The 14,938-nt window shown below is 39.4% G+C and overlaps 1 protein-coding gene across 1 annotated transcript in view; it reads left to right on the forward strand.

The window, feature by feature from the left end:
• The window catches only part of NME7 (NME/NM23 family member 7), a 92,534-nt gene that overhangs the window by 37,742 nt on the left and 39,854 nt on the right, over positions 1 to 14,938 (forward strand). Inside the window, exon 8 of the mRNA XM_062619519.1 lies at positions 14,176 to 14,240. Coding sequence (XP_062475503.1) covers positions 14,176 to 14,240 — 65 coding nt within the window. The remainder of the gene's footprint in view (positions 1 to 14,175; positions 14,241 to 14,938) is intronic.

The following is a 14,938-nucleotide window of genomic DNA, read 5'->3' on the forward strand; positions in this document are numbered from 1 at the left end:
AGGTGTGGGTACAGAAAACCACTGTACACCCAACTTTGCAATGTGAGTGCTAGAAAAACTGGACTAAAGTTGAGATCAATAACCACTATATAGTCCTTCTCCTCACACCAGAGGGCTGGAAAGGCAGACCCAAGCTGCCAAACAGCAATTAGAATTTGAAAGGTGAAGTGTACCTTGTATGAGCATTCTCCATCCATACAGCTTTTACCTTGTATGAGCATTCTTCATCCATACAGCTTTTACCTTGTATGAGTGTTCTCCATCCATACAGCTTTTACCTTGTGAGAGCTTCCTCCATCCATACAGCTTTGATTACTACTTTCAACAGAATGAAAAAGTAAAACCTGAATATTCTAAATTAGCAAAGCGTTTTATCAATTTGCTGTGGTTTAACCCCTGCTGGCAACTAGGCATCACACAGCTGCTCACTCACTTCCCCACCAATGGGATGGGGGAGGGATTCAGAAGGGTAAAAGTGAGAAAACTTGTGGTTTGAAATAGAGGCATTTTAATAGGTAAAACAAAAGCTGCATGTATGAGCAAAACAAGGAATTAATTCACCACGTCTCATGGCAGGTTGGTGTTGAGCCATTTCCAGAAAAGCAGAGCTGCATCATATGTAATGCTGACTTGGGAAGACAAACACCATCACTCTGAACATCCCCATATTCTTTCTTCTTCCCCCAGCTTTACATGCTGAGCATGATGCCATATGGTCTGGAATACCCCTGTGGTCAGTTGGGTTCACCTGTCCTGTCTGTGTCCCCTCCCAGCTCCTTGTGCACCACCAGCCACTTGTTGGTAGGGTGAGAGGCAGAGAAAGCCTTGGCTCTGTGTTAAGTACTGCTCAGCAGTAACTAAAACATTCCTGAATAATCAACACTGTTTTCAGCACAAAATGAAAACACAGCCCCATACTAGATACTATGAAGAAAATTAACTCTACCCCAGCCAAAACCATCGCGTAGTTTTAAATTAATATCAAGATTGATGGCATTCAGAGACTGGTTATGCTTTTACCTCAGTAAGCTCTCTTGTTCCTGTCTGTCTTCTCCAATGTTACTTTGAATGCTTCAAAAGCCAGAGGTACTGCAACTCCTAAAGAGGTTATGAGTCTGAGGTCTTGTAAAACTTTCTAGAAGTGTGGCTTCTGACAGGGAGCTGGGCTTAGGAAAAGGACGAGTCACCGTTGGTGGGCAGTGGCCTCCCTCTTTGGCTGAGAGCACTGGTGTAGCTTCATATCACATCTGGACTGGTTCCAGTCTGCAGTTTGACAGGAGGTGAATCTGCCACAAAGGCTGCAGGAACTCTCCAACATCAGCCCAGTGGGCCAGGAGTGTCACAAGGGAGAGGATTTGGCTTTCTTTGCCTGTCCTCTTCTGTTTTCCTTAATCTTTCTCATATTCTACTTCAGCCTATTTTTGTAACAACAAAAATATCACTGGGTGGCATCTCTTTTGTATGCTTGGTCTTCTTATAAAGTGCTTTGCATCATCACGGTTGAAAGAACCATGCACAACCGGGAGCTGTGCACTAGCTTTGCAACAGTTTTTTTGAAGTCTTAATTCTGAAATTACTCCTATGATTGAATTGCCTGTTTTAAAATTGAAGGAACATGGCCTTTGCTTGCTGAAGATTGTAAAGCTTTTAAAGTTTTGAACATGCTTTTTGGCAATGGCAGGTTGTCTCTATGGAAATGCCACCATTCCTCCATCCCTGTGCAAGTTATTTTGGAGTCCGGGACTGGTATGCTGAAACTGGGGGGACCGAACAATCTGCCCACGAGAACTCCAAGCTGCCCATTTGAAGCAGGAAGACAAGAAGGGAGAAGCCCTGCTATAGGGATTAGAGAGCAGAGACACGGCTGTGGAGTAGGCTGGCCCCGTGGATTTTGCATCTGTAGGCAGAAAGTTTGAGAAAGGAAGGGCTGACCTATTTGGGCTCAGTGCTCCATGATGGAGCCGGGGGGGGGGGGGTGGTGCGGGGCTTGCTCATCTTGTCTCCGTTTTAAGGGCTGTTAGCAACCAGTGATACTCCAGACATTCTGATTATATCAGCAACATCTCCTTTATCTCAGTTGAAGTAGGTGCTATAGCAACTAGTGAGTTGACCTTTTGGCAGAGTTGCATGTAGGAGGCTGTGTGCATGGTCTTAAAAATAAGCAACTTGCTTAACCCCAGCAGCAGTGCTTCTAGCTGTGGTTGTCCACCCTGTTTCTGGTGGGGAGACTGTATGTGGAAACAGCATCTGCACAGGAAAGGAAATCTTGTGTGGCCATCAGTGTGAAAAGGTGGTTTGGCAAAGGCGTGGAGTAGAATTTATGTGGGTCAAAGCAGCAGAGCCTATTATGCATTGCAGATTTGATTTGTACTCCATAAATTTTCAATATCGAGTATCTAAAAATAAACCTCTTTGCCATTTCCGATGTACTGCTGAGGCTTTGAACTTGATTATCTAATTACCATGAATATAATCTTCTCATTACACATTTACAATTGTGTGAAGTTTCACTTGTGTACACTTATGTACACTTGTAAAGAGCTTTAGTCTTTATTTCTGCAGAAGCATTTGACCAAATTCATAATCTGAATTTTCCTTTCTGGTCTTTTTTTTTCCCCAGTGTTTCTTCTTCCGTCAGAGTCCATTGCATAACTGATTCTTAGAAGGAAAAATCTTCTATTTTTCTGTCCTGGAAGATGGTTTGCTTTAACCATAGCCATAAGCTAGGAGGCTTTTCAGAAAGTTTACCTTGCTGTCAAGAGGCTGGATCTAATCTCTAGTTTACGCCGGTTAATTCTCACGGAGAGTGCTTTCTTAGAAACTGACTTTGACCATGGAGGGTTTATAGGGTTCCTATTCAGTGACAAAGCAGTGGAAAATCACTGCTGGTTTTATCTCTGGCCTTGCTGACCCACTCCTGACAGGCATACAGAAACATCTGTCACTAGGCTGCTGTAGATGTGCAGACTGACCACCTGCAGCAGGGACTAGTGTAGCGCTCTAGGGTACTGAAAGTGTCTGCCAGGCTGCAGAGGCACCCTGGAGCCTGATAAAGGGTGTCGGGGGAGTTACGTGAGGTTTAAATTCAGCTGTCAAAGGTGCTGGTAATGCTGAAGGGGTGGTGTCTCTGGTCCTTCACGATGTGTATTTATAAATGCCTCTTAAAAAAGTAAGGCAATAGCCATTTTTTCAGTCTGATGTTAGCATGATGTTTTCTGTGGAGGATCAGAGGTGGGAAAACAGCTGGGAAGGCCTTTGAAGGCTTTGTAGCCTGACACTCCAGATTAGACATCTTTAGCTCATTCTCCAGCAGCTCCTCCCAGTTGAGATGAAGCACTTCTGTGACTGACTGAGAAGTTGGCAGCAGTGAGGTGGTTGTATTTTAATTCTGAAGAAGGTTTGCAAGAGCAGTCCAATTCCTCTTTACTGGGAGCTGGAAGAATGCAAAAGGAACTCCACGCAGAATTGTACTGACCAGGGGTGCTATGGGGAGCCCCAATGTGGTTTGACCCTTCTAGAGTCTGCCGCACTTTTCAGTGTTTTTCAGCCTACTTCTCCTCTTCTCCTGACACTAGTTTTCAGTCAAGGAGTATGGTAGCTAGTAAGCATAGCTCTAGGATTATATGGCTTAATTGTTTAAGAATTTGAAAGTTTTAGTGTGGATCTGTGATCTGTAATCCTTGCTTCTTGTGCTTGAAGCTTCTAATAATTCAGATACAAGACCACTGTTGTGAAAACTTAGAGATTCTTTTTTTCTTTTTTGTAATTGCCCTCATATTGTTAGATCTGGAGGTATTAGCAAAGGTGCTCAGAAGCCAAAATTATAAATGCACCAAAATGGATGAACTTCAATTTAATGCCCTGAGGACAGTTATGACTCAACTGTTTTGTTGGCAGAAATAGCACCTTGTAGATCACGGGGCAGAATTAACTTTAATGTATTTACGTGTAACAGTTTAGTCATGTTTGCTGTAGGAATTAGAATTTGTTATTTCATGCCTGGTTTAAAGTTTCTTTGATGTGGCCTTTACTTAATTCCTTTGAAAAATGTGCAGGAAAAATTTATGAAAACAGTTACGATAGGAGTATAAATGCTGAGGTCAGAAGTGTATTATATTTTGCATTTTGTAAAAAGGTTACAGCACAGAGTTCCAAAGGTGAAATCCTGTTCTCCATTTCTGCACTCCCAAGCTGAAACATGGGTTCTCCTAGTGTCAGGGTTTTGCAAGAGAAATTTGAGGATAGAACTGTGCCATAAACTTGAAAGCAAAAATGCTAGTCAGGAATTCATTGGACCTGATGCCAATAAAAATGTCTGCCTGTTGATAAGGAAGCCTCTATGGTCTTCAGAGCTCTTAGGTGTCTGGCAACACAGACAGGTTTATTCTTCTGTGTGTTAAGCTTGAGATTTTGTTCTAACCTTTTTGGTAAATTATACCCTTGTTCCTCTTATGTAATTAAAAAAAATAAATAATTACAGTGCTGTCTTTCATAGTATTCTTCAACTAGAATTTAAGTCTCATAGAAAACAGAGCAGGAGTGGGCTCTTTCTAAGTGGAAAAGGGATTCTGTGGAAATACGGTTTTAGACCTGTTCTGAGTAGATAATGTCACAGAGCTCTCCTATCTTAACATACTGGTTACTGGACATCTTTAGAAAGTCGTAAGTCTTTATATTGATTCACAAAATGCTGCATGAGAAGTAACCATAAGAATCATATTTCCTTATTTGCTTTAGAAAAAAATTGAGAGAGTAATTCCTTGCTCCAAAGACAAACCTAACTTGGACAAAAAAGATACCAAGGACAGTAGCTCAGTCTCAAGCAGGTACAGACAGAGGTTTACTTATGAAGCATCTCAAGTGAAGTCACTTTATAAGGAGGGTGGGGAAAGAAGTATTTTAGAGAGTGGGAATCCAGCTTTGTGGTAGATTCTGTGTCTGGCTGCAAACAGCTGAAGAACTGTTTCTGACATGCAATATACTTCTTGCTCTTTGAAAGAGAGAAGAACACTTCCACACCACTGAGAAAATGCTCAGTTCACCTCTGTATTATGCTTAGTTAAATGTGTGTGGTTAGGAAATTAAATAAGCTGGAAGGAAAAAGAAGATGGGATAGAAGAGGTGGAAATTGTCATTATTTTCACAACTAGGTATCTATCTATATTTTTTTATCCAGATGTATTCATTAGATAAGATTTATAAAAATTGTAAACGACTCTGGAAATTGTTTCTTCCCACCCCCTGTGTTTTTAGACATAGGTTTGAGTAACTCATGATTTTTATTTTCAGGACACTTAGAAGTAGAACAGAGTTTTCAGAAAGCTGTTTTCTCATGCATGACTTAAAAAAAGGGGGATGCAATTTTCTCATAAGTAATATGAAATTATATCTTCGGTTTGTGATAAGTATGCATAATAGAAAGGTGAAGTGCAGACGCTCTGGACTTCTCAGTGTAGGCAGAACTTTTCTTGTCTACAAGGTTGAGTGCAGGGGGCATCCGTGATGGCCTTGATACACTTAACGAGTAGAAGTCTGAAATAGATAACTATGAAGATGATAGAACATGGAAATGAAAAAAAGGTGGGATGAAGGCAATCCTTGTAGATACTTCAATGAAGTACAGTGGATCGTGCAAGATCTGACCTCTGGATATTCCCGCAAGCAATGAGGCTGTCTTAGAACTGCAGTCATGTGAACCTTACCTAGTAAAGCACAATGCTTTCATATACAGGCTTTTTTGGTGTGGGATTTTTTGGTTGTTTTTTTTTTTTTTTAATGGATATACCCAGACAGAAGACATTTATGCAAAATTAAATGCACTTCATTTCTTATGTTTTCCTTGAATATATTATATATAGCATGTTGAAGTGTTTGGTGGTGTCTGGTGGAACCGGGGATTTCTTTTTAGAGAAGCTAGGAAAAAGTGGTTAAAATAAAAGCAACCTACTTTAACACTTTACCAGTGTTTTCTAGAAAAAACATTAGCTTCCATGAGAACGGTAGTCCATCCCCTTCCATCAGTGTTTTTAATTCTATGCTGTAGTTGTAAAATGATGGAAATTCTTTGCTTGGAGTGTTTGTTTTTGAAACCAAGCCTGTGTTGTTTCTTGATTTAAGTTTGAGTTGGCTTGGCATTGTCTTCCCGACTTAGACTGACTTTGGATTTCAGTGGCTAGTGGGGAAGTGACATTTATTTTTTCTGACGTTTGGAAAATGTATTTTACATCTCAACTGCTTAAGATATAGGGGGAGATGAACTGAATCTGGAAATTCATTAGAAGGAAGAGGAGGAAGTATAATTTAGAAAAAAAAAAAAAGGTCAAATCAAATGCACAGCCAATCCTTGCTGAAGATCCAGTGTCTTCCTACTACTGGAAAGAGATTATTTCCCAAGAGGTTTCAGCAGATTTATATTAGTGGTGCTCATGTTGTTGAAAATAGTCTCTGTGCAGGGATGATGGTGTTAACATTAAAGAAAAAAAAAACAACAACAAAAGGGCATTAGGAATGAGTGTTTATTGCTGCATTTTGGGATTTCATTCTTAAAGTGTTAGAGAAAAGTTAATTCCCAGACAGATCTGAGGAATTTCATGCTAATGAAGCTTCTTTCATACCAGGAAAACTGATGAACCGAGAATCTATAACTGTATTTAAACCATTTAGTGACATGATGGACATTTACCAGCATGTCTTTTCTGAAAGAAACTACACTTTGCTGATCTCTGAACTCTCCAAGTGTACTTTCCATAAAGGAAAGTGAAACAGAGCCAGATAGTCTAATTCTCTTGAACATCAGTGCCTTCATCAAAGTCCCTTGCAGTTAGAAAACCAAAGATTTCCTTTATTGAAGTAATTCTTATGTTTAGATCGGTGCAGCATAGGCATCTGCATAGTTTTAAATGTTTTTCTGAAGTCTGGACTCCAGTCCATGAGCATGTCAAATTAAAAGGGCTTTGCAAGTGAAGACTTGGCACCCATCTTTGGGCCAGTTCTTGTCAATATTGTCAGTAATGACAGACGAGGAAGAACAGTGCAGTGTTTGCAAACGGTAGCAAGTGCCTACTACAGTTTTGGAGAATGTGATTAAAACTGAGAACATTCCTAATGAACTGCAGAAATGAAGCAAAGTGAAGAAGATGAAACTGAGTATAAAAAACTGCACAGCACTGCTATGGAGGGCTGGAAATAATGTCCAGTGTCTGGGCACTGTTTAAAAAATAACATAATCAACTGAGAGCAAAAAGAATAATAGATTTAGCTGATGAAAACGTGATGAAAACTTTAAAGGTTTAATTTATTTAACCTGTGATGGAGAAGACAGTGTTATACAGATTTCTGTATGTAAATTTGGAAAATACATGCATATTTACTAATTTTGATGAAAGAAGATTTCATCTAATCACTAAGGAAATCTTCAAAGTATAGTCTGTCCTGAATATCTGCGGATGTAATGGAACCTTTGTTACCAGAAGTTTTTGAGTGTTTTAGGAAAATTTAAATAATGCAGCCATGTATAGTCTTAACTCCACTGTACCTTGGAGCAAAAGATAAATATCTTGAAGTCTCTTCTCTTACTGCCCTTTTCAGATCAGAATGTAAGGAGAAAGGCAAGGTATTTGGGCTGAAAAGAGCCAACACACAGATGTAGTAATATGTGATAGTCTTTTGCCAAGTTGAAAATAAATGATAGATCTTACAGTATATTTACTATTGATTTAGGGCAGTGAGTTGGCAAACCTTCCACAGGAAATGGAATATAAAATTAGTAAAGGCTGGAGCAGGTGATAGGGGATTTCATGAGGGTTTTAACCTCCAAAGTTAATTGACAGTGCAATAGTAGATTAAAAATCTTGTTTATAATTATGAGCTAATGCACACTAATTATGGGCTAATGCATGCTAATTATGCAAAGGCATAATTTTAACCACATCCTCTCTGTAACTGTAACCATTCGTGAAAAGTCCGATGCTCACTATTCAGTAGGGATAACAAAAAAAAAAAAAATAATTAGTAAGCATATGAATGGTTTGAATTATAGTACTGAATGCCATCATTTAATCCAGTGGTTCAGCCTCAACTAAAGTTTCACATTTAGTTTTGTTGTCACTCAAGAAATAAGCGAAAATAAATGAAAATTTTATAGCTGTAGAAACACTTCCTTAGTGATTGACCATAATCTTCTGAAGTGGAGAAAAGAATATTCAGAGTGGATTTGTTGAAGGAATACAAAATAACTAATATCTCAAAATAAAGAAATTAAAATAAAAACCAACTTGGTATTTCTTCTTAATACAAGAACGAGGAAAGACAAAACCCTGAGTTTTTGATTTGGGGGTTTTGGGGATTTTTTTGGTAAATATGCAACCATCAGTTTGAGTTCAGCATAACTGTTGCAGAGGTATTAATCTTTCCTTCTTAGTCTTTCTTTCTTCACGTTCCCTTCTTAGATAGCACATACTGTATGACCAAATTGGTGTATATTTTCTGTAGCCTGGCTCTGATCTTTGACTTGAATTTCTGCATGAGTTTTTGTATATGAATTTTAAGTGACTGTTCCCATCTGTTCCCATGCAAGAATTCCACAAATACCTTTTTTTTTTTCCTACAGATTTTCATCATTCTGCGTCTTAATGCCCCATTTGACATTCACAAGTGTGGTCTTGCCTTGTTCAGAAAGTTGCAGCTAGGATTAAGCATTTGAACCTTTCACCCCCTTTGAATCTTTCTGTTGGCTCCCATTCTGAGTCACATCAAATGCTCATCCACTTTGGTTTCAAGGTCCCCTAAGATTTACTGTCTGTATGCATAATTTTTCTTGTGCGAGCAAAATGCTAACTTACGTTTTCCAGGAAAGCTGTGGTGGTGTCTTTTATCTTTGCCCTTTTAGTATTTTCAGATGAGTACTGTTAGTAAAGATTTACATCAGTGCTGCAGTATAGAGCGCTCCATAAACAGAGTTCTCCATAAATATCAGTAAAGCTGCCCTTTAAATTTCTTGAGTTTCTTTAATACAATGCCTAGAGAGAAGTGAGGAATGATGGAAAATCTTGGATTCTATCACTGTGAACAATATTCCCTCATAATTTCCTCACATGTTTGTCTTTACCTTCTGTCTTTATCCACTTGGCTTTATTTCTTGCTTGTGGTTAGCATGGGTAGCTTTTAAGCTCGCCTTCTCCTCTCTGTTGGCCCAGTGTGTGTCACTAAGGAGACCCTCTGTGACTCACTTGCTGCTCCAGAGTACAAATACAAAAATGACTGGATACGTTTTTCATACAGTAGGCAGTGAGACTGGAAGATCAGTAGCTGCAGGTTATAACTATGGCCATACTTTTGGGCAGTGTAGAAATGGTGTGTTTATGTTGTATAGTAAGAATGCCTAGAGTTGTTTTATTACTAAGTAGAAAAAGCAAAAGAGAAGAGATAGAGAAACCCTGTTCTTCAGGGGATAGGTTGACCAACTGCTAGGAAGAAGTGCACTATTTAAGAACAACATCTGTCAGCTTCTTACTGCACAGTGTTTTGCAATGTTTTCTGAAGCAAAGATTAGTGAGAACTTCAGCAGAAATATATTGCAGAAGGGCCCCGCTCTCAATCCCACTCTTTGCTCTTCTGGAATTCAAAAATGATTTTCCTTGGAATCATACCTGATCATGATTCTCTGGAGTTCTGGGACAGGACTGTAACACTTGGAAGTAAGGAGGCAGGTAATTTCAGTATCTGCAAAATTTAATTTTAAAATGTCAAAAATAGACATGAAATGAAATTGCTATTTATAGTTAGTGCTACTTTATGCATCTGTTGCTGGTTACTTCTAGAAATATGTTACTGAGTTAGGTGGTTCATTGATCTGATCAGTCATGGCAGTCTGTATATTCCTGTCAAAAAAACTGGTTGTTGTTCCAGAGGAATTAATTTTATTTATTGGAAAGGTATTCAAAAAATGATATATAAAGGTTAAAATGAGGGAGCTAGTTCTTGACTTTAAAGGCAGTTTTGTGTCTTGCTTAATATGCTTTTAACAGTGGAATGGTTAAATTGGGAAATAGGCCAAGAACAAAGGGAATAGAATGTAACATCCTTAGTTGTAGAGCTGGTGGGTTGTAGTGCGCTGGGACTGGCAGGTCCTGGCAACATAACTGTTACCTCCATTAATTAAAGTGCTGTTAGGTTAAAAGTGACTTTCATGAGCTGTTTGATTTCCTTCCAATCCATAATTCTGCAAACAGTTGTAACATTATCAGTGTGATGTCTTCCCTGCTGCTTTCTGCTTCTTAGTGAAGGACAATTTTCAAATACTGTGTGTTGTAAAGCAACAAACTGTCGACGTTCAGTGTAACTGAGGAGGTCTTGGTGCCTTATCATTTTAGCTGATAAAAATGTGTTGGAAAATTATCCGTCCTGCATTAGGTGCGTAGTAACATAATAATGCTGCCTAGGAGACATAAAGCTTGTGCCCGCGCGCTCTTTCTCTTTCTCTCTCTCTCACTCTCATATTTGTTAGGATTAGTATTAAATTCCCCCAGTTGTATTTAGTAATGCTTGTGATTCTTTTGTGCTTTGTGACTGAAAATTCATCATAACTGGAGTTAATCTCTAGCTTTGATTTGGATTCTTACAGTAATCACATTTTAAGCATGTGCTGGCCCTGTTTGAAGGGTCCTTAAAAAGTTGGTGCTTTACCACAGATTTGGATTTTAAAGTGGCAAACAAATTGTTTAAAGCTGTTGAAATAGCAGTCTATCTAATTAGTTCTTCTTTTCCTCAGCCTTATCTGCCTACAGAGGAAAGGACACGTCCTAATTCAGTCATGCAACTGGCTGAAAGCTTGAAGCAGATCCCAAGCTGAGCCTTGAGCTTCTACTGTTCTGTTGCTTGGGGATTGCCTCTGTGCCTTCTATTTCTATTTTGGTTCAGGTAGAATTTGAAAGGAAAGTGTCCTTAGGAGAAGTGATATGTGTATTGCCTAAACTGGGACAAGGGAGGCCAAGTCACTGGCTTTGTAGATCTGTACTGCCTGGCAACTTGCTTACCCTCTTGTGCTTCAGTTTCCACATTTGGAAAGCTGGCTTAATATCCTGCTTTGCAAACATAAATGAGATGACATGCCTCTTCCTCACAGTACTTGGAAGTTTTTTGGCAAGGCATCTATCTGTGTACAGTGCTGACAATAGTTCCTTTGCTTAAGCTTTCTGGGTGTTGCAGTTGTGGGCAATCTCCCTGGAGCAACAAGGTATTGTGTTGCTCTGATGAATGAGAGTGAACTCAGGAATACAATGTTGAGGAAAATCTTGATAGGTTTATCACAACTAATTATTAAAGGAACCTTGCATTAAAGACCTTTATGCAAAATTTTATGCATCCTACTTCGTTTTCTATCATGAAAGGAGCCTGTCTTCTCTCTGCAGAGAAGAAAAATCTTAATGACTTCAGTAGAGACATGGTGCAGAAAGCTGAATATTTGAGTCCCCCTTCATTTCTCTCAAGCACTGATTTTGCTAATGGCTGGTAAAACTGCTGAGGACAAGAGTTCTGTAAAAAGCAGATCCATAGAATCTAGGGCCCAATACCTGATCTGTTTTAGTTAGATGTTTGCTGGCTGTGAAAGCTATTAGAGTGTCCTGTTCTTACCTGTTGAAGTGTAAAGTGGAGTTTGGGCAGAGCAGCTTTTTCATACCTTTCTCATAGCCTTGTCCCTGCAAGCAGCAATCGCTGTTTGTCTGCCAGTGCCCTTTCTTCATCTTTGTTGGTTTCTGGTGAAGCAGTGGCTGTTGGCTGGATTATTTGCTCTGAAGATCAAGAATAAGGAAATGTTTATGCTCTGTCACAGAGATTTATTCATTTATTTATTTCCTGAATGATCCCCAGCCAGTCACTTAATCTTCTTATAAACTGTCCATTCATCTCTGAAGTCAAGACTGTAGGCTCACTGCCTCAGTCTGTGAGCAGATCTGTATGTAAGGATCTGAGCTGCTCAGCAGTTCCAGCAGTGAGGACAAAAAGAAACTAGAGGTCTGATTTCTCTTTCGGATGTGGTCTTCTATTTCCTGGGCAAACTTGTCCAAGCCCCTTTGTTTTCTTGCTGCCAGGATTTTTTTTTCACCTTGAAAAAATGTGGAATTTTATTCACCAGTTTCACAGAAGTGTTATAAGAAAACTTATCAGGGCTAGTGGGCCGTGTTGTAACAGCATAATGGGACAGAAACTGCCCCTGCCATGCAGCAAGAGCTGCATGGCCATGGTATGTATCAAAATAACTGTTTTTCCTTTAGTAGTTTGAAGATTTTGGAAGACGTATGCACTGGTTTATATGGGGAGATTTTTCTACGTAAATCTTAACGTGAAAATACAGTGGGGGATACTTCAGGGGTAGGTTTTTTTGTTTTCATTAGTAAATACAATTTTTGAAAGCCCTCCAGCTATCTGTCTCATTTACTCAGAGCTTCCACTGATCTTTTAATGTCATAGGAAACTCACCAATCCTAGGACATTCTGGGCTGTCATCAAAAGGAGTGTGACCAGCAGGTCGAAGGAGGTGATCCTGCCCCTCTACTCTGCTCTCGTGAGACCTCACTTGGATAATTGTGTACAATTCTGGTGTCCTCAACATAAAAAGGACATGGAACTGTTGGAACAAGTCCAGAGGAGGGCCACGAGGATGATCAGGGGACTGGAGCACCTCCCGTATGAAGACAGGCTGAGGAAGTTGGGGCTGTTCAGCCTGGAGAAGAGGAGGCTGCGTGGAGACCTCATAGCAGCCTTCCAGTATCTGAAGGGGGCCAATAGGGATGCTGGAGAGGGACTCTTCATTAGGGACTGTAGTGATAGGACAAGGGGTAATGGGTTAAAACTTAAACAGGGGAAGTTTAGATTGGACATAAGGAGAAAGTTCTTTCCTGTTAGGGTGGTGAGGCACTGGAATGGGTTGCCCAGGGAAGTTGTGAATGCCCCATCCCTGGCAGTGTTCAAGACCAGGTTGGACAGGGCCTTGGGTGATACAGTTTAGTGTGAGGTGTCCCTGCCCATGGCAGGGGGGTTGGAACTAGATGATCTTAAGGTCCATTCCAACCCCAACTAGTCTATGATTCTATGACAGATGTTAGCATACTGTACAATTCAAGGTCTTTGAGCATGCTAGAACCTAGATGCTAACTTTGGTTATATTCTTATCTACTGAATTTATGCAGTGCTAAAATATCCTGCCGTTTAAAGACTAGTTAATACAAGGATTTAATGACCAGGAGTCAAAGCGTGCTGTTGTCATTCGTTACAGGGTATTCTTTAATACCCTATAATTTCTGTCACTCCATAAACCTGTCACATTCTGTTCTAAATAAATGTCCAGGAATTTGTAGTTTCTTACAAACTGTACTAGAGGACAGGCATTTACATTCTATAAATATGGTGATTCTATGAAATTCACTCACACAGTGTACTGTGCTTGGCTGACAGTCTTCAAACTGGACTAACCTTGTAAGCACAGGCAAATCTAAAATACACATTCAGTGGAAAATCAATGGTTCTTGTTCTCAGAAGTTTAGTGCGGTTTTTCTTACAATATCATTCAGTCTTTGAAGATGCGTTCTGGAGAGAGTAGAGCAAGCAGTGCAGTCAGTAATAGCATATTTGAGAGCTATAACCTTAGAAACACTAGCTTATTTTGCACTGATTTTTTTTTTCCCCACAGAGCACATTAACTTTTGTGCTTTTTTATTGACAATTTTTATTAGCATCCTACATTGTTTCTAGATTAAAGTAAGACCCCTGCTCTGGTGAACTCTGTATTAAAAAAAAAAAAAAAAAAATCAAGGCAAAATAGGCAGCCTGTGCCCTGAATTGTTTACTGTATAAGCATCAGTGTCGCCAGTGGAACTTCATTAAAAATAGAAATCTTGATCTTGCAGTAACTGGGTGTTTTGCAGTTGGACTGAGAAAAGCAAAGGCTTCACTTATTAACTTTTTTTAGGTAGAGATTCTTTTCAGCTGCATGGAATTTAGTTGTTGAACCGTCAACATATATCCCTATACAGGATATAGAGTATATGAACTTAGCTCTGTTCTCTGCTTCCTCTCACATCATGGCACGCTTTTGAAAGTAATATGTTGACATAAATGCCTTCTAGTTGTAAATTACGCTTTTTAAAATGGGATACTGTCTTATCTATGTTTCTTCAGGGCTAGCTGGAAAGATTATAAAAGCCATCATCAATGAAGGATTTCAGATCTCAGCTCTGCAGATGGTGGGTTTCCTTTTGTGTATGTTTTTCTGATAAACAGAAGTTGGAGAAGTGCTGTATGTGCTTCACAGCAACACATAGGTGTCTTCCTGCAATACAAAACTTTTGTGCAGACTGTGTAGCAATGTCTTGGGATCAGCATTGTCCTTGTGATATTAGTGTTTTATTATTGAATTGATCAGCTGCTCTGTTTCCTGTAGCTGGGTGACCTTGAGGCAAGATACTTTAGCCCTGTGTATCTTAGTTTTCCTATAATTAGAAGTGGGGTAATTATTTTTGTCTATTCAGAAGCAATTTGAGGTATCTTTACAAGATTTTACAAAATTAATCCAAGATTAAATAAAAGATAGTTAATATTCTCCCTTAATTTTTCGTAATATATATTTATTGTGATTTTGGGGAAGGTTTTAAAAGATACTTAAAAGATTTTTGACACCCCAAACACACTCAACAGTTAAAGGAAGTTGGCACAGAGATTGTTCCCAAGAGTAGTCCTGTACTTTGATTTTTGTGGAAGTCTCGGGATCTGAAATCCCCCTGTGACCCAAATCCCCACCACAAATGAAGAATAGACCCTTTCCTTTACTATGCAACAAACGGATCCTCTTGCATGTCTTAGTGGCATCAGCCAACACTACATTGTCTACTTATATTTAAGGTGGAAGAAGATACTGTCTGCTGTGTTGTCTGTGGTGTCATTT

Source organism: Pezoporus occidentalis, unplaced genomic scaffold, assembly GCF_034315485.1.
Source record: "Pezoporus occidentalis ecotype Australia unplaced genomic scaffold, CSIRO_AGI_Poc_V1 ctg211, whole genome shotgun sequence".
Classification (NCBI taxonomy): domain Eukaryota; kingdom Metazoa; phylum Chordata; class Aves; order Psittaciformes; family Psittacidae; genus Pezoporus; species Pezoporus occidentalis.